This window comes from Lissotriton vulgaris, unplaced genomic scaffold, assembly GCF_964263255.1.
Source record: "Lissotriton vulgaris unplaced genomic scaffold, aLisVul1.2 SCAFFOLD_1288, whole genome shotgun sequence".
NCBI lineage: Eukaryota > Metazoa > Chordata > Amphibia > Caudata > Salamandridae > Lissotriton > Lissotriton vulgaris.
Genome location: NW_028245563.1, coordinates 144,189 through 170,311, shown reverse-complemented (window position 1 = coordinate 170,311; position 26,123 = coordinate 144,189). Strand labels below are relative to the sequence as shown.

Sequence of the window (26,123 nt, the reverse complement as noted above, 5' to 3'; positions counted from 1 at the left end):
TGAGGTACCGCTCGACCTCCTTAGGCGTCGCGTCATGCCCAGGGACCCGAAGGTGTGGGGCAGGCGGCGACGTCCGCGACTCCGTCGGAGCCGCATGGGTGGTGTCACCCGAACCCCCTGCCGCATCGCGCGAGCGTCGGGGTGGGTCGGAGGAACGATGGTGTCTCTCCGACCTCTCATGCCTCTTACCTGAGGACTTGGATCCTGACGACTGATGTCCACTCCCGGAGCTGCGAGGGCTCCGACCCCGCGACCCGTCCCTCGACCTCCTGTGGGACCGGGACCTGAAGTGGCGCGGGGCCGACTGCCGGAGTTCCAGTCGCTTGCGGGACCGCTCCCGCCTAGCTTTAGACGTCAGGGCCCGGCAGTCGGAGCAGGTGCGGTCGTCGTGGTCAAGGCCTAAACACTTGAGGCACCGGCGATGGGGGTCGGTAACCGACATCAGTCGGTCGCACTTGGAACAGGGTTTAAACCCGGGCATCCCTACCGGCACCATAGGAGTCGAAGACTCGAGTAAAGAAATGATCAAAAAGATCAAAAAGTTTAGTCAATAAAGACTAAGGGGTAGAGCTTCTCCGGATCTGCGCTAGCTGGCGCGGAAAAAAGAAGAACTGACGTCAGCGTGCATGGGTGGCGTCTATGTATTCCGACAACGTCATTCCGGCGCTAACGACGCAGACGACGGACGCGGAGCCGCGGACTACGCCTGCCGGCGTGCAGGGGTATTGCTCGCAAAATTTTCTGGATCCAGTCTGACGCCTGGGGATATTCTAAGGTAAGGAATCTATCACTAACGTGTTTTTTTCAGATACAAGCATTTGCAATGCAATCGGTCTCACCTTTTGGACCTTATATGTATTTAGCTATGCAGCACATTAGCCTGGGTGCCTAAACATTTACTCTTCTTTAACATGGAGGGAAAGTAAGCACCAAACTGAGTGACACACCAGGTATGGGAACACAGGGAGAGAAATATTGCCTTTCAGTGGAAAATGGTATAGTCAAAAGCTCTGTTTTTCATATAAAATCAGGGCCTTCGGTGGTCATATCACTGAAAATACAAGATTTGAAAAGAATATTATTGTCTACGGGTACTCGTGGAAGACAATTTCCATGGACTAGAATCTATAGAATGCTAAAGTGATTCTGGTATTATACTGACCTCAACTGGTCATTTTCTATCAAGAAAGTTCAATAAAGGCAGTTGCCAGAAACATTTAAAAAAGCATTAGAAATGCAATAGGTCGCAGATTATTTTGAGTTAGAGCCAATGGAATTGTAAATGGCAATGTCTTTTAGCCATGTGTTATGGAGTGTATGAATGTGGTGTGTAGTGGAAATATGTGTCTTGGATTGGAATAGTAGGAATGGTGGCATGCTGCGCTTTAGATGAATATGTTTAAAAGTAAAGGGCACCATATTGTGATTGCTACAATAGTTAATTGTGGATGCCTTAACAATTGATGTGTGCACTGATGGGTGGTGGTGTGTGTGACTGTAGAAATTGTGCACTGATGGCTGGTGGTGTGTGTGCTTGTTAAAAGTGTGCACAGATGGCTGGTGGTGTGTGTACTTGGTGAAAGGGTGCACTGACAGCTGGTGGCGAGTGTGCCTAGTAAAAGCGTGCACTGACGGCTGGTGTTGTGTGTGACTGGTGAAAGTGTGCACTGACGGCTGGTGGTGTGTGTGTGTGTGTGTGTGTTTGGTGAAAGCATGCCCTGACATTTGGTGTTGTGTGCGTGGTGGAAGCCTACACTGAAGCCTGGTGGTGTTTATGCTTCATGAAAGCGTACATTGATGTCTGGTGGTGTTTGCGCCTGGTGAAAGCGTGCACTGACGGCTGGTGGTGGTGTGTGGTTGTGTGTGTGGTTGTGTGTGTACTGGTGAGTGTGTACTGGTGAGTCTGTGGGGGTGAGTGTGCGGTGGTGAGTGTGCGGTAGTGAGAGGCTGGTGTGTGTGTGGTGTGGTGTTTTGTGTGTGGTTTTATATATGTGCGTGGTGGACTTACTTTGAGTGTTCGTCTCCTGCACACTCACACAGTGCCCCTACACACTCATACACTGCTCTCCCTGCACACTCACACTGTTCACCCTGCATAGTCACACACTGTCCATCCTGCACACTCACACACTGTGCACCCTGCACACTTACACACTGTTCACCCTGCACACTCACACACTGTTCACCCTGCACACTCACACACTGTTCACCCTGCACACTCACACACTGTTCACCCTGCACACTCACACACTGTTCACCCTGCACACTCACACACTGTTCACCCTGCACACTCACACACTGTTCACCCTGCACACTCACACACTGTTTACCTTGCACACTCACACACTGCAGTCACTGTCACTCTGCAATCACTGTTACTCAGCAGTCACACTCACTCTCAGTCACTCTCCAGTCACACTCACTCTGCAGTCTCGCTCACGCTGCAATCACTCTGCAGTCACACTCACTCTGCAGTCACACTCACTCTGCAGTCATTCTGCACTCGCACTCACTCACACACTGCTCACCCTACATACACGCACACTGCTCACCCTGCATACTCACACACTGGTCACCCAGCACACTAACATACTGCTCATCCTGCATGCTCACACACTGCTCACCCTGCACACTCACACACAGGTCTGGGGCTTAAAAGCTTGACACCTGGCACAGTTGGTTCTTTCATAGCACTATCCAATGAATGTACTTGTACGGATCAATAATAACACTATATATTTACACGCCAGGATATTGCTCATCCCAAGGGAGTTGATCACCATTATACAACGCAAGCCACCTCTCGGAGGTAATCTAAAGGCCTGATTACAATCTTGGTGGGCAGGTTTACTCTGTTACAAATGTGACGGATAGCCCATCTGCCAAATTACAATTCCACGATATCCCATGGAACTTGTAATCCGGCGGACAGAACATCTGTCACGTTTGTGATGGAGTATCCCATGCACCAACATCATAGTCAGGCCCTAAGTCTTGGACTACAATGACCTCTAGCTTACCTCTTTCCAGGAAAACTACATGCAGCAGCATGCTGCCCATCCTGACACCAAGAATCACACGCACAAGAATGGTGCACAGATTTGTAGCTGTCGGGGCAAAATAGAAGTATGTCTGTGGGAACTACACCCCATATAATTAAAAGAAGGCAATTTGGTGCTGTCACTAAGTTGTGCTCTAAGGTTGGTGCCTCACAACACTTTGCTAAGGAGCATAAGCCCAGTATGCGAGATCCTCAAGAATCCCTGTCTCTTGTTCCCTTTGACATCTGTACCCGATTAATCAAGTATACACGTATCTACTACTAGACACAAAAGGATCTTAGCAAGGACTGTAAAATTTGCTAGCCCAGAGCATCCTTCAACTCAACAGCACCAAACTCAATTTCTGCTCCTCTACTCGAAATGACCCAAGTACTCTTGTTCCACCTTCAAGCAATATCTCATTGTAGCACAATCTATCACCGCAGACTTCAAGCTTATTCAGGCCAGGCACCCCCTCATGTGAAAATTATTTACTTGGGGCCATCTAAAACAACATGATATTTTCTCATAATTATTTTGGCCTTAAAGGCATTTATTCTAAGAAATGTAAACTACGATAAGTATTTTGCTATTGTTTTCCGATTTGTCACATTAAATATATGCCAAAAAAAGCAAACATTGCAAGTGAGAAAAGAGGGGTCATTTTGAATGACAAGGCAAAAAACTATGATCCATGTCTGTTTTCTAGGACAATAAATTCAGTATATCAAGAATTAGAAATCAAAGATATATTGCAATTGAGGGTGTTATTGATAATGTCCACTTACACTTTGAAGTGCAAAGCGCGTATATATATATATATATATATATATATATCCTTATATACATTTAGACGGAAATTAATTTACTGCTAACCATTTATTTTTTCATATTAGCATGTTTAACCATGTCAAACAATGCAATAATAGTCACATTTTCCTTTTAATTGGACATTTCCCAAATATCTCTTGGTTTTTAGAGACCCGTGACCGAGGAAGCTTCTAGCTGAGCGTAATTTATGCCTGTGGTTGTAAGTGGTGGTCATCAGCACTCATTTTTGGGACCAACACATATGTTTTTCATTATCAGACTTTGGCCCAGAGAAAGGCATGAAAGGGAGAAAGAAGGAGGAAGAGAAAGATAGGAAAACAGTGACTAAGTGACAAAGCATATGTGAAAAAAAATTTGCAAGAGTGAATTAAAGAGACAGGAAGTGCATGGTGGTGAAAGACAGGGTCATTGTGTGGAATCAAAGATACACTTTACAGCAGCACCATAGACAGGTTACTAAGGAAAACTCTACGCCCCCATTGTTATTTATAAAAAATACAAACACTACTTGTCCCTACTATGTGCCTACATGTTACCTCCAGTAACAGTTTGTCCATCTGTTCTGATGCTTGGCCCCTCATTTTCATCTTTGATGTGGCTCTGGAAGACGTACCAGTACCATTACGTGCATTTGCAAAGCACAAGTTCACCCAGAAGGGTATCTTGGTGCTGAATAACAGTTTCAGTTTTTAACGTCTTTATTTCGAATTTTCTTCATAAAAGACATGCATAATAATACAAAACATATAACAGAAATATGAAAATTTTAAACAGACAAGGAAAAATTTTATTAAATGTACATAAGAAGACGTCTATAAAAAGGTTAAAACATGTATATATAGAAAAACAATTCATTAATACTGCCCAAATATGATAGATAGTCTATAGCAGACTGTTTTAATTTTTCAGCTTGAAGTGCTACGAACATACCTAGTTCTAATTAACCAGGCCCACCCAAGGAATTTTGCCAGCCCTATGGATAACCATTCGGCTGTGTTAAATCTCAGGATGATCAGTGCTTCTCTGCTCGCCCGGGTGTTTAGTCTATTACATATTGGCTTCAACCACTTATGGCGTGGTTCGTGATAAGCAGTACATACAAATAGAAAATGACCTATTGATTCTTTGCTTTCAGAACAACAGGGACAAGATGTGGACTTCGACTTCTGCCAACCACTAGTAAAATCCCTTAGTGGCAAAGTACCTATACGAAATTGATGGTAAAGTTTCCTGTCTAAACTTTTTAGGATAATATCCCAATAGGTCTCTGTATGTGGAACTACTTTATGAATCAAAAACAAGCCTGTCAGGTTAGGTTTCTCCGAAAGCACAACGTGTTCTTCTTTAACCATGGACCAGAAGAGAAGTTTAAAATGTTTCTTTGGTCGAAAGATGTGAGAACCCGGCTCGGACCAAAGCAAAGGAAGGCCCATTCTAGTAAGAGTATTCTTAATAGACTTAAACCAGGGTATTTCCCCTGCCCCCTGTTGTGCTCTTACATCCTGTATCTCCTGGGCAAGTTCCGGGGTAGACCATATGCGTCTCCATAACGCCACCATCCTATATTGGGCTTGATGTTTAATAGAATAAAAGCCCATATCCATCATGAGTGGTAGTGCTGGCGTTGATGGAGGGAGACTGACTAAATTGCGGAGGAATTTGTTCTGAATCCTATCAAGGACAGCCAAATCCACACTCCCCCATATGTCAGCCCTGTATAGTATGGCTGAGCTAATTTTGGCGCTGTAAATTTTAAGCGCAGGTAAAACTCTTTTGGTCAAAGAACACCGTTGCTCCTTCACTAAGCAGCCAGATAAACGAGCAAATTTCAAACTAAGCGCCACTATTTGTTCTTTCCAGCGTAACCTATAGTCCATTGTAACACCTAGGTATGTCATGACCTCAACCTGTTCTAGGCTAGACCCATTCATCGTTACATGACCCCTCAGTGGTTAATTTTTTGTCAGGACCATGAACTTGGTTTTAGAAATATTAATTTCGAGGTCATTTTCATTACAAAAGTCCACAAATTTGTTAATAGCCACCTGAAGACCCATCTGAGTTTTAGCTAAAATTAGGGTGTCATCAGCGAAGATTAAAAGGGGAAATTTGGTCCCACCCAGTGTTGGTGCATCTGTCGGGGTAGCTGAGAGGAACTTAACCACCTGGTTGATAAAAAGTATGAATAGGGTAGGGGCCAGGACACAGCCCTGTCTCACTCCACGGGTCGCGGGGAAGGAGTCCGTTACTTGACCCTGGCGACCCCATCTAACTCTGGCGAAATTTTCCTCATGCATCCTAATTGTAAGTTCTAGGAGGGCAGTAGGAACACCCATCCTCCTCAAAGCTGCCCACATCTTTCCTCTGGGGACCAAATCAAACGCAGATTTGAGATCCACAAATGCTGCGAATATAGTGCCTCCTCTCAAGAACACAGTTTTCCAGTAGATCATAACAAATCTGAGTATTTGGTCAACTGTGCTAATATTAGCCCTGAAACCAGCCTGCAAAGGAGACAGGATGTCAACTTCCGTCATCCAGAGCTGGATTTTGCCTAGCAGCATTCTGGTGATTACCTTTTGTAGGGCGTCGATGAGGCTGATGGGTCGATAGTTTCCCGCATCAGTTCTATCCCCTTTTTAATACACGGGTAATATCTCTGCCCCTTTCCACGAATCTGGTATCCTAACCCCTCTAGCTATGGCGTTTGCTAAGATGGTTATATAAGGGACCCAGTGTGCTTGGGCAAACTTAAAAAGGTCCGCAGGGACACAGTCCATTCCAGGAGCTTTTCCATTCTGCACTTGTTTTAAAGCTTTAGTAGCTTCCATTTCTGTAAAAACAATCTGATCAGGTGAGGGCACCACAGTCGGTACACTGGTATCTTCCCTAATATTAAGGGAGATCCGTTCCGTGTTACTAAACTGTGCCGAGTAATGCTTGACCCATTTCTCTGCAGGGACATGATTGACAGGAACTTGCTGGTCCCCAGTCCCTCCCCATTTTACAACCTCCCAGAATTTTTGTTGGTTAGTAGAAGTACTTGCATTATATAAATCTAACCAACGTTGTTCATCCCAGTTTGTTTTTGCCTCTTTAAGCACCTTCTTGTAATTAACCCTTTCTAGTTTTATATCAATAGCTGACTTAGATTTGATAGCAGCTATCAAGGAGCTATGGGCAAGGCGGCAAGTCTTATTATACCATTTCGCTCCTGTTTGAGCTGGGCCATTTTTCCTTCTTTTTACTGGTTCGATAATTTTTTTTTTAATTTTGTTAAAAAGGGACTCATGAATCATCCCAATTTGTTCCAGTGATGTACCTTCGTTTAATATGGGCACCATCAAGTTCGTAGCTGCTAAAACCTCATCTGTAACCTTATCAATAATGGTGGGATTATCCAGAAACCTAGCCCAGCTTACCCTTCTACAGTCGTTCGTAAGAAAAGCCTCGGCAGTAACAAAGTTGGTTACAGTGTCCGTATGCGAATCCCCATTTATTAATAGGTTTATTACTAGAGGATTATGATCACTTTCTGGCCTTGTGACTATTTCCATATCCTCCAGTAAGTTCCAGAACTCTATCCTAATTAAGAAATAATCAATACGGCTAGAATAAAGGGAGTTGTCAAATGTAGCATTTCCCATCAGATCTGATTTTGTCCTCCGATTCGCTGCTCGTAGATCCCATTCGAGGCAAAGACCTAACCACTGCATAGCAGCCTCTGTTACTTTTTTGACAGGTGGAATAGATAAATGGGGAATGTTCCACATTTGATCAACTTCCCCATATCCCCCATTTTCCAAATTGGGAATCGGTTCAAATGAACAATTGAAATCCCCTGCCACCATTACACATTTATCTCTGTCAATGTTATTCAGTAGGGAATCTAAATCATCTGCCGCTCTCATTGACTTCCCACCAGGTCGCCCTCTTGCGTATATATTAATCAGGATGATGTCTTGGTTATTTTTACTGGTTAATTTCAAGACTAATATGTCATTACTTGGAGTAGGAAGGTCTATGATTTTAAAACCTAAGGATTGTCTAATCCAAATAACAAGGCCTCCAGAGGGGCGACCTTTTAAACCTTTACAGGCTGGTTTATAATAATTAAGGTAACCAACCCGGTAAATGGCATCAGTTGACCAACTTTCCTGTAGTATAATTACATCGTGTAAATCCACAAAAGACCCCCAATCAGCCTCTGACATTTTCCCCTTTAGCCCCGCAATGTTCCATGATAAGACCGTGAGGGTATGTGTTGGTTTCTTTGGCGGATTAACAGCTGGATCCACATTCTCCCCAAAGATCAAGGGTCTAGGAGTGTGATTTGAGGGTTTACCCCTTCCTATCCCCCCCTGGGTGCTTTCTCTATACTCTGGTACAGTCCCTTCCGTAATAGATATAGGATTGTTGGGGGAACAATTCACTGCGGCTCCAGTCAACCCAGATACCAAAGACTCATTATCAAGTCAGTCCACACCTTCCAGACCAGATAAGGGGGCAAACCGGTTCGAAAGGTGGGGCTGAAACAGTGGGTAGATAGGTGTTTCAAAGTGAAATCTTCCTCTGGGTCTTTCCCTTCTAAAGTGATGGAACGGTGTTTGGGCTCTATTAGAATATAGTGCGGGATAAAAATAATGCAGGGATAGAGTCTGTACATCCCCACTCTACCATATCTTGGTTCCCTACTGATGTATTCAGCAACCCATGGCTCTCTAAAACTGATTACCACACAATCCCCTCAAGATCTTTTTTGCTGTAACCTACCCAGTCCACCCTCCTAACATTAAGAATTTCAATATTCGAGTTTGGAGGGAGTGGGCGATTTTTATTCAGCCAGAATGTTACCTTGTTGTAAAGATCCTTATGTGTTTCTCTCTTACCATCTACAAGGGGAGCCACGCCAGTTAAGATGATGGTGTAAGGCAGTGACTCAGGGGGGAGGTTCACACATTGTTTTCTTGGGACAGATTTAATCCTGGGCCGTGTATTTTGGTCATGATGACTGGTAGGGATTGGGTGTTTCTTAGCCGGGGGATGCGTTGTGACCTTTTGCTGGGGTATACTCTCGGTAATAGGTTTTTTCTTTATGACAGGAACGGGTTTTTGCTGCGGTACTTTTGTGATAGATGGTACCGTTTTCAAACTGTTACCCCCAACTTTATTATTCACAATGGTAGTCTTCGGAAGGGTCGGGGCTGTTGGGGCTATACCTTTAGAGGCTAACGTGGCATAAATTCTATTAGTTGTCGCTATATTGTCTTTTACCAGCGTATCTAAAAAGTCCATTTTTGTGTTTAATAATCTGGCCCTTTCAAATAGCGGTAAGAGTAATGATTTAATTAATAACTCTATTTTAGCCAAAAGTATTCCTTCTACAATGTTGACTGTGGTATTATGTTCCTCAGGTTGAACCACTGCCATAGAATTGGGTATCTGTGTAGGGGATATAAAGGTAGTTCCCAAACCCACAGTGTGTTCCGCTGAATCGTGCGAGTCTACCCTTTTACGTTTCCCAGGATTGTGAGTGGGTGGGTGTTGCGAATGGGTAGATGAATTCGCTCGCTCAGTACTTAAGGTAAGATTTGGGGAGTCTGAGAGACCTGTTTCCTCACCAGACAGGTCGTGGTAAATAGTCCCACCATTCACCATTTTATCATGGGCCGTGTCATATACACTTTCTTTACTAACCCCCTCTAAATCCAATGTTTGACTCGCGGAAGCAGATACTAACACTGAGTCTACATTAACATCAGAGCTATCTTTGTTCAGTAAGGAAAGTGGGACAGGAGAGACAGCCTCATTAATTTTACCGAGTGAAGATCGCTTGCCTGTGATTAGGTCAAGCGAAAGGCGTTTTTCGGCAAGAGCTATCTCCTTCTCCAATATAGTGGTGGTCCGTTTAAAAAATTGATCGATCGTGCCTGTAAAAGTGCCATTGGAGGTGGAAACCTGGACTTGTCTTTCTTTACCTGACCGTAAGGTCATTTTTTTAACCGTACACAGACGGAACTGGCGCTAAGCACAATGTGCAAATGACAATCTACAATCAATCCAAATAAGCTCTACCAACAGTATAGCCCCTACAGTAACATTGGCCTGGTAATACAATTAAAAAACATCAGCTGGTGGATACCAAGTACTACAATGAAAAATGGGAAGTAAATATTAGGGGGGTAGCCCGGCCCGGCCTCTACCGGCCCCGGACGGCCACAGACGGTCCCGCCCTTGTCCCGGGCTTCTCCCGGTCGCTCCCGCGTGCTCCAGCGCAGCGGGTTTGTCCTGAATGTTATTGAATACCTGACGTAAAGGGGGAGGAGCCTGCAGGGAGAGCTGGCCAGGTGGTGTGAGTTAGGGCGGGCGGGCGCTCCTGGGACAGGTAGTCCTGCGCCTCCCCGCCTGCTCGCAGCCCTGCAGTGTCTTGGAGCTTCAGATCGCTCCACGCTCAAAGTTTCAACAAGAAGTAGTTTCCCTGTCGCCTCCCTCACGGCGCGGGACCCGCGCAGCGGGTACCGCTAGCTGTGATGAAAATGCTGGGTTACCAAGCAGAGACCAGGCTGCTTCCAAAGCAGATCCAGTCGCCTCCGAGGTAAGGGTGATGCTGGTGGTTCGCCAAGAGTCCCACCAGTGGTCCGGTGCAGCTCGCTTTTCCGTCGGTAAAAAGGGGGAGGAGCCTGCAGGGAGAGCTGGCCAGGTGGTGAGAGTTAGGGCGGGCGGGCGCTCCTGGGACAGGTAGTCCTGCGCCTCCCCGCCTGCTCGCAGCCCTGCAGTGTCTTGGAGCTTCAGATCGCTCCACGCCCAAAGTTTCAACAAGAAGTAGTTTCCCTGTCGCCTCCCTCACGACGCGAGACCCGCGCAGCGGGTTCCGCTAGCTGTGATCAAAATGCTGGGTTAACAAGCAGAGACCAGGCTGCTTCCAAAGCAGATCCAGTCGCCTCCGAGGTAAGGGTGATGCTGGTGGTTCGCCAAGAGTCCCCACTGAATAACAGTTTATTGTTACCCAAAACAATGGTACTCTTGATCTCAGAAGGATGAAAGGCTGAGTGGACCCCCGGATGTGAACCAGTGACCATGAGTTCAAACACAGGACCCTACAGCAGACAAATTAGTCCACTAAGCTACCAAACACAGCAAAAAAGTGAGAACCAATACACAACACCTTTCTCAACCCGGACCTGCAGAATTGACAGAAAGCTATCTGAGCAGAAACCCTGGGGCCTGATGACCCACACTCTGAGGGTCCCCGTCAGCGCATAGTCTAATTCATTGCTCTGCGTCATACAATATTTAACCAGGTAAAGGCCACCAGGCACGTCAGTGCTAAAATAAGGAAGTTGTGGGTGTCTCGGGCGATACTTCCGCTCGCATAGGAAGAGAAGTGACTAGGCTGTATTTACAAGACCGGCGAACACTCGACACAGCTGTATGTGGGGCTGTATGCTACCCTAACAGGGAGTGCTGCAAGCCGGGGTTGTCGAGCAATGGCAGAGAAGAAATCGGGTCCATATGTTATACTAACATGATATTGCATTCCACATTTGAGAAACCCTGGCAAAGCGGCATGTTGGTGCCCATGTATACACTCTAAGAGAAAGTTGCGCGCCACGACTAAGATGCACAACAAGAGCTTTATGTAGGTGTCCGTTACACTGACAGAGAATGCCGCGGGTCAGGATTGAGATGCACTGTCAACTGTATGTGGGTACAGTACCTATCCATTCAGGAAGGACAGGGGGAGGCAGCGGCCACGGTTGAGGTTCTCTGTTAGAGCATTCAGTAATAACTGGAGCTCAGGGTAGGGTGCACTGACTGATCTCTATGGGGTCAATGCGCAGGAATAACAGGGGGCGCTGAATGCCACTATACACAGGCTGCGCTATGTGCGCGTTCCTGCATTGGAAATGGAAGTGCATTGTTGTGTCTGAGCCCTAGACTGAAATATGTCAACGAATGCTGTGAAACGGCGTTGAGGCACTTTGTGGTAGTTTCGATATTAAAACCACAAGGGTCTCCGGCAATCGGAAATGGGGTACACAGGCGAAGCTGTGTGTAGGTCCCACACTACATGATGTGTCACAGTCGGGGTACAGCTACAATTCTGGAACAAGTGAGAGGTCTTCTAACTTAAACCCCATCGCCCGCCACGGTAGTATCCCAACACGGCCCTTTTCTCTGCCAGTACAGAACACAGGCAGTGATAGGCTGAGCAGAGCACCCCACAGAGCGGACAGCTGCATCAACCTCCAGCTGCTCGTTGGCACCCTGCGGCCCTCAGCCGCGCGCGCACGCACGCCGCCCGGGCGCGCTCGACGCGGAGAGAGAACTCGGGCACATCTCAGGTACTCACCTCCGGCAGCTGACTGACAGACCGGGCACCGCTCGCTCGCTCCTCGTGTGACATCACAATGGGCATTCGCCCCCACGTGGAGAACTCCAAGCTCCTACATTCATCACGGGTGACCAATCGGATTGACCGTCGTCACGGGGCCGCTCGCCTATTGGCGGCGGAGTGCCCCCCTGCCAGAGCCAAGTCCTGTCTGAATCGGAAAGTGTTAGGGATGGGATGGGGAGAGTGTCTGTGACAGGTTCATATGTAAAGCAGCTTTACCCGGGGGCAGGAGGGGCCGGGCGGGCAGGAGAGGAGGAATCAGGCAAGAGAGTGAGAGAAAGGGAGACTGGATAAAGAACTGGCGCTAGGAGAAGGAAGAGAAGACAAGAGAGAAATAATGTGACAGCAATCAGGAGAGAGATAGAGACGGGTTGCCTTTAAATGCTTTCCACAGGGACACCCAAATCCATAAACACGCCTGTGGACCGAAGAGCAGAGAGTAGCCGGAGGCATCTGAAAAATATATGGAGAAAAGCGGGACGGTTCGTGGAGGCACATCTACGCTGCAAGGGGGCCTGGCCATGAGAGCACACAGCAAAGAATGGTGCACGCGCGCCCGGCGTCTGTCTTCAATTACCGCGGGCCCTGACAGCTGGTAATTGAAGAAATATGCCCTTCTGCTGCGCTTGTCCGCACGGAATATGCACTAGGCGGAGGTACTCTAATGCCTATGGCCTATTGCGTGCTCTCTTGCAAAAACACACGCATGCGAGGTCCAATTGCCATGCAGCTGGCAAAAAGAAGGACGAAAAATCACGAACAGCCAGGAATTTTTAGGTAGCTTTTCAGAGACGCTAACTACAGGACTCTTGGGCTACGCAGTGTGACGTAGGCCCGAGCCCTAAAAAGAAAATCCCTCAGCAGAAAGCAATACTGGTATTTTACGGACCTCTACTGGTCGTTTTCCATCAAGACAGTTAAATAGAGGCAGTTGAACAAGCAGAAAGCAATTCTGGTATTTTACTGAACTCTACTGGTCGTTTTCTATCAAAACAGTTAAATAGAGGCAGATGAACAAAAAAAAAGTCCCTAAGCAGAAGCAGACAAGTCCTAGGACTGATCTCCAGAGCCCACAAAGTACATACACATATAAGTATTTACTAAAGTATATACAAGAGGTCTTGAGTGCTCGACCTAAACAGTGGTTGCGAGCCAGAGAAGCCTCCCAGGTAAGTGGCCTGTTCCCACATCTGCATGGGACGCAGAGTGCCGTGCTAGGCCTTACCCGCTCCAGGCGGCTCTCATCCATGGACTTGGAGTACTCCTTCAGCTTGAACTCCTCTCGGTCTATGTGCGAGCTCTCGATGTCGGCCGAAAGGTGAGGCATGTTTGTGACCCACGCCACAGTGCGCTCAGAGGCGGGGGTCACCGGATTCAGCGTGGACTGGTGGGATTGCTGTGGACAAAGGCAAATCATTACCAGGATGAGTAGGTAAAGCAGATCACATGCACACATTTACTGCACCTCATCTGTAACACCTCCACATACTTGACTATTCTAACGTCCCCACCTTCCCATCCCCGACTATAGACACTTCCATCACCACCTGCCGGATACCTCTGGTCTTCACACCTCTATTTCCCACCACAACGGACACTTCCACCTGCACTTTACCTATGCTATTCTACATTTATAACTTCTACACATCCCTGGATGGCTCTTCCCTACTCCTCCTACTTACCTCTACTTACTCACTTTCTCACATACCCATCTCTCTAATTTCGCCCCTACATCACCGTACCCTCTAGCCTCCTCTTCCCTTGTCTCTCCATGTACAATCCTTTCATCTATCTCTCTTCTTTCACTCTTTGGTAATGAAATGTAGTAGCCGCCTGGCCTCTCCTCATGAGTAATGAAATATATACTGATCATCACCTCTTTCTTTGATTGGGGAGGCACAGTCCACCTCACCTCTTCCATCCCTTTGGCTCTCTGCCTGGTAAACTATAAAGCTTTTTCCTCTTCCTTGCAACTCGCTGGTTGGTCTTCATCCTGCCCTCCTTGCTTTTTGCTCTCTGTGTAAATTTCTGATACCCTAGAGATCCTTACCACTCGTACACACCCATTGGCAATGGCCATATCCAATGTGTTAAGGTATGTGTACGCTCTCTTGTAACTTCGACTGAGTAGTGAGGTATCTTTCAGGCCGGACATAAAGCTTTTCCCTCACTGTCAGACTAAACCAGTTCTCAAGCAAGGTGAGACACCTCTTTCTCACAACTGAGTGTCCTCAGTAAGTCATGCACTTACTGGTCATTATTCCTTTCCTAGGGTGGTACTCTTTCCTGCAACAGGTCCTATGTACACGGACCGTGGACTTCTGGCTCTCTGTTGAGTTATCTGAAGATTACCACTCTCCCTCTCCATGACCAGGGGTTGTCTAATGCGGTATCCGCCTGTTTACTGTGTTTCATTCTTTCTTGTCTAACTCCCCCTTTGTTTTCTTTCCACTCTGTGGATCATGCAGCACCAGTACATTTGTTTAGCACTCACCTCCCATCTCCTATAACTCGCTGGTAAAGTAGCCTGGGATTTGCCACTCCACTGTCCTGCAGTGTGAGATCTCTGGTCAGGTGTTCACTTATTCACCCTACCCCTTTATCCTAATACTGTGGACCTTCGAATACGATGTGTGTCTTTTGATAACACTCCACAGATTTTTCAAGAGTTCTCTGGTGAAGACTCCACCTCTGTGCCACTCTACTTTCGGTGGCTCTGTTCTAATACTTACTGATGAAAGCCTCTACTCAGATCTACCTTCCTTTTTCACTGGTAAGAACTCTGCCTTATACTCTGTTCTTTCTCCTTTGCTTGGCCATGAGTGTACCCACCTGTTTGGTGATGGATGGCTTCAGGGACTGCGGCGCCTCTTTGGTCACTGACTGCTGACGCGGCCGGGCTGGCCCATACGTAGGCTCAGGCGACTGTAGCAGGTTTCCACTGGAGGGCCGTGGCTTTTGTGCAGCATTGACTGTTAACTGCTGGGACTTTCCCCGCTGTAGCGGGGGTGGTGGCTGCTCTAGCCGCCGCTGTGGCCCTATGGTGATTTGTGGTGGGGACAGCATGTGCTGCAGATTGTCCTGAAGTGAGAGCTGCCGCTTGGTGAACTCAGAGTTTTGCCGCGTGAACTCGTCACTGTAGCTGTGGCTGTGAAGGATGTGCTTGTTGGAGGAGAGGTCCTCGCTTTTACTGTAGCCATGGAATGGGGCAAAGGCGTCCATGTTAGGGTCAGGCCGGTGGCTGGCCGGCCCATCGGACGCCATGTGGAAAAGCGGGTTTTGGAAGGAGAGGGGGATCCTGAGCTGTTGGGCAGACAGTCCGTCTGTGGTGACCCCCATCTGGCTGAGCCGCAGGCCGGCTGCGATGCTGGAGCCACTGCCCTGAGATAGTCGGCTGTGCCGCAGGCCCACGGCACCTGTAATGGAGGCCTGGCTGCTGTTAAGCATGTCGCCCACTGCGTGTAGGTTGGAGATGCTGTTCATGCGGCTGTCCTGCAGGTCCAGCATGGACACGCTCTTGTTGACGCTCAGCATCTTCTGGTCGGGCTCGGTGATGTCTGAGCTGCTGGTGCAATAGGCCGGCGAGGAGCGAGCCAGTGGCGGGCGTGGGATGAAGAAGGCCTTGTCCTTAGTGGGCGACGGGATGCGATTCATGTCGATGGAGCTGCAGAGGCGTTAGGAGGAAAAGAAGCCCAAGTGGGCCATTATTTACAGAGGCATCTACAAAAAGAACATAACATCTCAAAGCATCATTTAAAAACATTTTCTATTCCCACCATCAGCCTCCCAGCAACTGCCACAGTACTCCCCATACATTCCACACTACATATCTGCATTCTAACCTCAAACATTCTACCAACCGATAAGTAAGAACTCAACTCTACATTACTTTTCCTCTTGGAAACAAAAGAATCACAGCAACAATAAACAATAAAAAAAAATAATACATACAAATAAAAACAAAACAAATAATAAAAACAACATTGTAAAACTGTAAATTGATCACAGTAGGGAAACCTACAGAATATAAGACATACTCAAAATGACAAACAATACAGTGCAACCAATGGAGGAAACAGATCATGAACCATAAGCTACTTCCGGAACGTGAGGGGAACTTGCCTAAGACAACTGCTCCTACAGACCACACAACTGGAAATAATCTGTCCATCAGATTCGCAAACATTAGATCCGCACGCCCCTTCCCTGTCCATGGTGCCCTTTCCAAAGGAAAAGGAACCCAGACTAACTATTTTGCTTCCAGAACCATTTGCACAACTCTCATCACTGGACTCTCGGCTACTATGACACTTAACGACTCTTCCCATATTCCACCAGTTAGAGCTATTGACTATGACCACATTGGCACATGCTTTGTTCACCACAACAGGGTCACTAAACTTCTCTTCTTTCTTCTTGACATAGACACCTTTCTTGATACGTACTATATCACCAACATTTTTTTGTTAACCCTTCACTCCAGCAATATTCCTTTTGACCTTTGCATTGTACTCATCCAAATGAACGAAAAATTTGACCCATTTGCTCATCCAATTTAGACAAACTTGGTGGCTGGCTTTCTGCCTCACAACAATTCGAAAAGGGACACCTAGGTTGTTGAGTAAGGATTCTTATGGTAAAACCAAAGCATAGAATGCACCACATTTAACACAACACACTTGTTACCATCAGCCCGCTGAACACATTGAACCACTACCCTGTTCATGCGCTCCACCTGCCCGTTGCTTTGGGGATGATAAAGCAGTGTTCTGAGATGCTTTCATCACCAGATTTCAACAACACATCAACTTCTCCATTTACAAATTCGACCCCATCATCCAAAATGAGGAATTTAGGGAAACCTTCCCTGGGGAAAACCTGTTTATAAAACTCTTATCACAACTTTGGCGATATGTTCTGCCACAAATTCTACTTCTGCCCATTTAGAATAAAGATCAACCACCACCACGGCACAGCAGAAGTGACTCAGAAAGGACCAACTAAATCCATTCCAATCTTTTCCCAGGCTCTGGTTGGGCAATCTATTGGCTGAAGAGGGGGTTTCCTTACAACCAATCCCTTCTCAGAACCTGCACACAACACACACTCCCCAACAAAGTGATCAGCCTCTTTATCCATGGACGGTCACCTCAACATCTGTCTTAACCTTTGCTTAGTGAATGTGAATTCTAAATGTCCTTTGTGGGCGATCTTTTTCAACTTCCCTCTCAACCCAACTGGAGGTAGTAACTTTTCATCCCTCATCAACAGTCCATCCACCACAGTCAATGCATCATGTACCATCCAAAAGGTTGACAAGAACTTCCCATAGATTCCTCTATGGGCTACCCCTTGCTCACATAAGACATAACTTCCTCCAACACCTCATCCAGTCTCATTTCAGTCTTCCACTGACACATCTCTTCTAGATCTAATGCAGCAATCAGTTTTCATTTAGCGCTTAATCTTCTTTGTCCGTAACATCATCCCTTGCTGCGAACCTAGAAAGAAAATCTGCCCAGACATTTTTCGTCCCTTGAATGTGTACTGTGTCAAATGGGTACTGCAACAGCTTTGTGATAAATCTCAAAATCCTTGGGGTTTGTTCTTTGATTTTTTCACCCATCAGTATTGACACAAGGGGTTTATGATCCGTCTTGATAGTGAATTTTGTGCTCAAAATGTATAATTTAAATTTCTGTATGGCCCACCAACACACCAAAAATTCCTTTTGGATGGTAGACTAGTGGGTCGCAGACTCTCTTAGCACTTTTGATGCGTAACTAATGGTGTTTTCAACATCACTATGACACTGGGTGAGGAATGCCCTAAGACAGTGATTGCTAACATCGACTGTGATATTGGAGCCTCAGATCAAAGGTTTAAGGATCTCAGAGCTAGCCAATTGTTTCTTTATCCATTTAAAAGGATCCTGGCATGTGGTGTCCCACCTGAAAGGCACATTTTTCAACAGAAGTACTGTTAAAGGTCTACTGTGCAATGCATAGTCGAGAATGAAACAGGCATAATCCCTTCACCCGATACAATGTGACAGAGATATTCAACTCTGCTTTTACAAATTTCACATTTTTCGATCTTAAGCACAACCCATTTCTCCTGCAAAAGGGTTAACACCTGAACCAGGATATTTTCATGTTCCTCCTTGGTTGCCGCAAAAAATCAACACATCATCTTGAAATGAGACTACCCCTTTTATGTCTTTAAACAATTGAATCATTAAATTTTGAAACACTGATGCACCGAGGCTAACCCAGACGGCTTTTTGCAGTACTGGAAAGTACAATAGGGGACACAAAAGCTGTATAATGCTAGGAATCTGATTTCAATACAACCTGGTGAAGGCTGAGACTACATCTAATTTGGTGAACTATTTTGCGCCTGCCACCATGGCTAAAAGGTCCAAGATATTTGGAAGAGGATGTGAGTCGACCCAAATAGCCTTGTTAAAGCTATGCAAGTCCATGCAAACCCTTAGCTTGACGCTCCATTTAAACACTACTAAGACAGTAGAGAGCCACAAAGACGATTCAATGGGTTCATGATTCCGTTGTCACACTACTTCATCAACTTCTTCTCGAGGTCCTTCCTAACCGAAAAAGAGATTTTGTCGCCTTTTATGCTTCATTGGCATTTACCCTTCCTTAACTTTAATTTTGTGTTGAAATCCCTTATGGTACCCGCTTTGTCAATAAACAGAAGGTAATCTGGCCGTGATCCGGACCATTAAACATTCTCTAACGAGTGACACTTGGTCGTTAGTAGCCGGTATCAGAACCATTTTGAATAGACCTTGGTAGAACCAACCCAAGATGCACAACCCTTTGATCAGCACATACATTTTGCTGAACATTTTCCTATTTTTGAAGACTAGCACAATTAAAAACCATCCTGATAACTCAATACGTCTTCATTTGACACTGGTGCTCGATCTGGGGTTATTAGGGTCCTCCCAGAAACACCCGGCCATCAGTCATTCCAACAATTCTTGGGTTACCATCATTCTTCTCACTCCTGAATCAACTAACAGTTTTATAATTCTGTTCCCCACAAGGATTCAGGATCACCAGTGCACAGTGTGCCCTCGCCAACAACCAAAACAATGTCCTGGAGTACCTCCTATAATTTTACTAACCGGCCAGCATAATCTTCTTCAACTAGGTTCACTACCACATTACTCCCTTGTTGGGAGACTATTTCACCTGGATCTGGCAAACATTCGCAAAATGGCCCAACTTATTACAATTCTACATGTGACATTCCTCGCGGGACACAGTTTGCCACTCTTCGAATGACTTAATATATAGTATGAATGCATTCCTTCATTGTACTTTTTCCTTTATGGTGCATATTTCCCACAACATCAGCTCTTTTCTCCTCCAGCTCCTTCATAGAGATCTGTAACGTCTCTATACTCTTAGCAATGAGCAATGTTTCTTCAAGGGTTGGGTTGTTTAGGGACAATATAATATAATATTGTTGAATGGACTTACTGGTGCAATGACAGATAGACTGATCACAAACCAGTTGATCAGTAAAATGATCAAAGTTGCCATCTGCCACAAACAACCTGAGTGCCAACATATACATGCCCACATTTCCCCCACATAGTTGCTTCCTTAGGGGGAGCTTGTGTTGCAACACAACAATGCTGGGCTGTACATTGAAACACATCTCTAGATTTGTTGACTGTCTCTGTATACTCATCTACTGGTTCTTCATTCTCACCTTCATTTTTAGGTAAATGTTTAAAAATCGTATGACAATCAAAACCTAAAGAATGCAAGAGTAAACATTTTTTCCGCTGAGGACGAAACCTCAAAGCACTAATCACTCTATATATAGTCTAAATATGTTTGGAATGCATCAAATCAGTTTCTTCAGATTACTGGGTGTTCCCTCAGGATATTCTCGAAATGGTGGTGGAGGGTTTGTTGACTGCATGGTGAGTGCAGAAACTTTTTAAAAGAGTAGCAGACTTTATGACGTCTCAGGTAAACATGCTGATGGCCTGAAAAAAACTTGAAGTATGTCACTGAATATGTTAGAAAGTGACATGCTGCAGCTGAATAGATTATAAGGTGAAACATGCTGTCAAAATCAGTGCGTATATCGGTTTGTCTCCACAATGCCACGTGCGTATTACAATGTCATGCAAGAGTGTGTGTGTCACTGTAGTTGGATAACACACGCTGAGACACCCACAATGAACAATTATTTAAGGAAGAAAAATTCTCTCGACTGGATACTAATTAAAACCTGAACTCAATGGATATTTTTGGTGTGAAGCGCGTGCTCCCCAATTAAAAATGGCAGCACGAACGCTCTGCATGTTGATGAGAACACTGCCCCATACGCTGTGTTTCTCCCCAAAAAAAGATGGAGGCATGCACTCTCTGCTTGATGAAGCTGATGGCAAGAATGCTGTAGTTTTTTTCCCCACAAACATGCACGTTCTGCACAACAACACTGATGGGACGCACACCAGTGGAACTCAACAAGAGGGCGCATTTCCTCAAAAATGGCGGAGACGGAATGCTGACTTGCGTCCAACCCAGTGGGTATGGTGCAAACCCCGACTTGACCTCCTGCGCTCAAACAGGGATCCAAAGGCAAAGACCTGGAAATAACTATCACTCTAAAATGCCGAAGCGCAGATACGACTGCAATCAAAGTCAACTTGCGATTACAATGATGCTTGTCCGCAGTCTTCAAGTCAGCGTGGGACCTGTGTGGCAGCTCCAGCTCATCGCCAACTAAAGATCTTACATTTGTGACCAAGGATAAATGAAGAATATAAGGTGAGGCAATATACACAAGTTTATTTCAATACAGAGCTGCCACAAAACACACATTGTGTCAGCACCATCAGCCTTGCAGCAACCGCCAAAGAACCCCCAACATTCCACATTACATACCTGCATTCTAACCTCAAACATTCTACCACCTAGAAGTACTGAACACTACAGGAAGGATCCTATTTAGTATCCTTCCCCCTTAAAGAACACGCCTTGCTTTAGGAAACATTTGCCCTGATGACCACTACATGGTAAGAATTGACAAGCAATGTATTCAGTAGACGAGTTCATGTGGCGGTCTTTCATTAGACTCCTACCTCTTCATACCATCTCCTAGACAACCTTCTGCAGACACAAACCAGAGATCACAGGGGTCTCTGGTTTGTGTGGGCAGTTTGTATCCCTGCATACTCCAGTGTTTTTACTTAAACTGATGTTTCCGTCATTTGAGGTGGGAACCAATGAAGCTGCCTGAAGATGAGCACTTTGGAAACACCTGTTCGTTTCCGCTACATCCACCGCATCTGCATGTTGAATGATCGAAGTTCTTCACTTTTGTATCCATCAGAATTCTCGGACTATGGCCTTAGATCTGGTAACGGGAGGAATCATCAGTGAAAGCTCGCCACCAACGGGGACCCATAAGTAGGGGTTTCCTGACTTGAAAGTCACGACTGCTGGTTTTTCCAAACATGGTGTGGAATCCAAGGACAAGCGTGTGCCCTATCTTGTCAAACTATAAAGCTGCTCGATTATGTACTGGGGAAAAGTCCTGTTCTTCATCTGCTCTATGATGTTAGATTTTGTGAAGACCTACCCAGAAGGTCGGTGACTGTGCCCCCAGGCTGGTTCCACACACACATGGAGGTGCCCGTGCTCTAGTGATGCTCAGCACCAACACCTGGTCGGGCCCTCCCAGCATGTGGAATCCTGGTACAACCTTTGATATTGGAATAAAGCTCCCTCTACTACAAAGTAGTAAAATCTTGGAGAAAGAAAAGAGAGACAGAAGGAAATGAATGATTCAGGGTCAGTTTACAGGTCTCTCAAAGTTTTGATGCACAGCAACTAAGAACACTGAACCTGAAACATTTGTTTCTTTCTGCAAACAAACCGGAAAGACCAGGAGCTCTTTGTAGAAAGAACATTCGATGCTCGAAGGATCAGGCAAGAGAGGTAAGTCTCTAAATCTCTACGTGTAACCCAAACTCACTGGGAGGAAATGTAGCAAAACGACTAACCTGGTGACCCAGATAAATCCCACCCATGGCACGTTACCGAAGATCAGGTAATTCTCAGCAAATCAGTTAATCTACCTGCCCCTAAAAACGAAAACAGGTGAATTGCAAATATGCAAAATATTGTACAATTCAAAGATGCATTTCCCCAGTGCATATTTTGAGCCAGTGGTTGGAGGTGGGACCCGCTGGCACTAATTTTTGGGGACGGACACTTATTTTTCCACAACAGAATTTGACCTAGAACAAGAGAGACAAAGGGCCAGATGTACGACCCCCCCCCCAAGAAAACAAGTTACTTACCTGTAACTGTAGTTCTCCAGTATTGGAAGCTTTCATAGATGCACATGCCTGGATCATTGCAATGCTTAGCAGTATAGCAAACTGAAAAGAGGCCTAGGCCCATTTCCCTTTTGCAACCCATAGCCTTTGTTATGTAAAAAGGCCCAAACTTTTACCTGAACCAATCAGAGCGCCTCACCCTCTAGAACACTCCTGAGAGAACCTTCTGCCCCTAAGATTTTCGCGCACTTGTGCATATAAAACACTTTCGTGCTAAATCCAAGGTGAGCCTCTCAGGGGAGGAGGGTGGGTGCATGTGAATCTATAAAAGCTTCCAATACTGGAAAACTACAGTTACAGGTAAGTAACTTGTTTTCTTACTCCAGTATTGGAACTTTCATAGACTCACATGCCTGAATCAGAATAGCGAGCAGTGATATCACAAAGCACCTTAATCTCGTACATTTCATCCTCATCATGTAATACAGCATAAAAATCAAATATAGGAAAATACAAGAAATGTGACTTTGTAAAACAAGAGAAAAAAGGATGCAGGGATGGAAAGAAGGCTCACCATTACTGGTTGATGTTTTGCAGTACCGCCTCTCCCACCGCCGCATCTGATTCTGGTCCCCGGAAGCTTGTTTCCTTCCCGGTGAAAGAATTGGCTTGGTAGTTTGGTTTGCCCTGTTCCCATGATGCACTGGGACAGGGACAGACTAATATGCATGTAGCCGGGTTCTGAGCTGGGATGGTGCAGTGAGCTAAAAAACGGTGATGGATCAAGCCCTGATCTGTTGACTGGGTAGGAGTATTCTGCTTAATTCAGAAACTCTGTCCATCACCACCCCCTTTTCTGAATCGTTTTGTCCACCATAAGCGTGGAAGGGTATGCTCAGATGCGAGTCCCTTGCTCATTGCACCATCAGGATTCAAGCAAGCCGGGCCAATGACGGCGGTAATGCCAGAAACCGGTCCCCGGAAGCTTGTTTCCTTCCCAGTGAAAGAATTGGCTTGGTAGTTTGGGAAAACACAGATAGTGCAGAATAATTATTCCACCTTTAGTGATATTGGAGTAGTTCAGGAAGCAACATACTTGGGTGTTAAGGTGACGGCCGACTTAGGGAAACTGGTGGAAATAAACATGGGGCCATTATTAGGGAAAGTTAGGAGAAATTTGGAGAGGGTCAATAATTTACATTTGACTTTAATGGGCGTATTAATTTTATCAAAATGGTCACATTCCCCAAATTCCTATATTTCTTTAGGGCGATCCCTTTATTGTTTGATGGGATATGGTTTAATAAAATAGAAGCAACACTGAACGGGTTAATACGGGCACAAGGAAAGACACGAAGAGCATACAGATTTTTGACACTACCACGGGAAAAGGGAGGTTGGGGGGCACCAGATTTTAGATTTTATTATTGGGCTGCAGTACTGCAGTACTCTAAAGCGCTATTAGGTGGTGGTTCTTCTCACGAGGAAGGGATATGTATAGAGAATGCTTATAAAGCGTTATTAGGGGAAAGGGCTGAGAATGCCCTGGTTAATACAGTAGAGTTTACCTATTTCAAACATACTAGATTTAAGACCTTGGAGGCAGTATATAAAATTTGGAGGGTTATTATGAAGAGAGTAGGGTTAGGCAGATTTAATAGATATCTGAGGCTATACCAAAATGTCGATTTGCCAACAGAAATTTTTTGGGATAACACAATGAAAGCTTGGAATGATAAAGGGGTTAAGAAATTAGGAGATTTGATGGATGGGGAAGGGGTTTTTTTGTTATTCCAAGATATCCAACATAGATTTGAAATACCCGGAAATAACTTCTTTAAATATCTACAAATAAGAAGTTACTTTCACCTAAAACAGGGGCGGCCAGTAGGTATGTTAAGTTGTAGGATTATGGAATATTTAGGGAGCGGCTTAAGGGGCTCAATCAGACAATTGTATATAGAACTACAGGAGTATAAAACCGATGACAGGGAGAAATTTAGTAATAAATGGGTTGAGCAAGTTGGGGCTCACCCGGAAGCTTTGCAAGCCTCCTTAGACTTTGGAAGAACCATACTTTGTTCTGCTACACTGCAAACACAACATTATAAGACTATCTTTTCGCTATACCATACACCAGCTAGAATAGCACAATGGGGGGGTAACACTGGTATAACTTGTCCACGTTGTGACTCATCAAATGCTAATATTACGCACATGTTCTGTCAGTGCCCTCAGTTATGCACCCTAAAAACTGCAATAGAGGAGTTTCTTGAGAAATCTTTAAGATTAAAGGTGAAACTTACAGACGAGCTGATAATATTAGGAATTAGTATAGGCGATAACAACAACTATCCCGAATTTGTATTTTTGGCCACAGCAGTTTACAGACTAATTATTGCGAAAGCCTGGAAAGATAAATCTGCACCATTATTTCATATCTGGATGGCAAGGTTACTGCATATATATAATTTGGAGAAAGCCATTTATGATAGGAAAGGCAAAAGGGCAAGAATATTGGGGGGGAAGATATGGCGACCTATAGAAGAGTGGAAGAATAGCAAGACATGAATTTTTTTTTTTTTTTTTCCAGGATCACGTTAGGTTACGAATTATTTTGTTGTATTTCTTTAAATTTCGTTTTACTTTCCTGGCTTTGATTGTAAGATAATACATATGACTGTATAATCGTGAGAAAATTCTGTACTGTATATATTGTAATGTAATTTACGGAAAAAATGGGAGAAAATAAAAATATATTTAAAAAAAAAAAAGAAAAAAGGATGGAGGGATGGAAAGAAGGCTCACCATTACTGGTTGATGTTTTGCAGTACCGCCTCTCCCACCGCCGCATCTGATTCTGGTCCCCGGAAGCTTGTTTCCTTCCCGGTGAAAGAATTGGCTTGGTAGTTTGGTTTGCCCTGTTCCCATGATGCACTGGGACAGGGACAGACTAATATGCATGTAGCCGGGTTCTGAGCTGGGATGGTGCAGTGAGCTAAAAAACGGTGATGGATCAAGCCCTGATCTGTTGACTGGGTAGGAGTATTCTGCTTAATTCAGAAACTCTGTCCATCACCACCCCCTTTTCTGAATCGTTTTGTCCACCATAAGCGTGGAAGGGTATGCTCAGATGTGAGTCCCTTGCTCATTGCACCATCAGGATTCAAGCAAGCCGGGCCGGTGACGGCTGTAATGCCAGAAACTGGTCCACGGAAGCTTGTTTCCTTCCCAGTGAAAGAATTGGCTTGGTAGTTTGGTTTGCCCTGTTCCCATGATGCACAGGGACAGACTAATTTGCATGTAGCCGGGTTCTGAGCTGGGATGGTGCAGTGAGCTAAAAAACGGTGATGGATCAAGCCCTGATCTGTTGACTGGGTAGGAGTATTCTGCTTAATTCAGAAACTCTGTCCATCCCCACCCCCTTTTCTGAATCGTTTTGTCCACCATAAGCGTGGAAGGGTATGCTCAGATGTGAGTCCCTTGCTCATTGCACCATCAGGATTCAAGCAAGCCGGGC

At 45.4% G+C, this 26,123-nt stretch overlaps 1 protein-coding gene across 5 annotated transcripts in view; it reads right to left on the bottom strand.

Moving 5' to 3' along the window:
• Positions 1 to 26,123, bottom strand: part of SYNGAP1 (synaptic Ras GTPase activating protein 1) — a 313,184-nt gene that overhangs the window by 142,879 nt on the left and 144,182 nt on the right. For all 5 annotated transcript variants that reach the window (XM_086949107.1, XM_086949109.1, XM_086949105.1 and 2 more), the window contains exons 7-8: positions 15,100 to 15,931; positions 13,493 to 13,663 (exon numbers count right to left, since the gene is read on the bottom strand). In XM_086949107.1, coding sequence (XP_086805233.1) covers positions 13,493 to 13,663; positions 15,100 to 15,931 — 1,003 coding nt within the window. The remainder of the gene's footprint in view (positions 1 to 13,492; positions 13,664 to 15,099; positions 15,932 to 26,123) is intronic.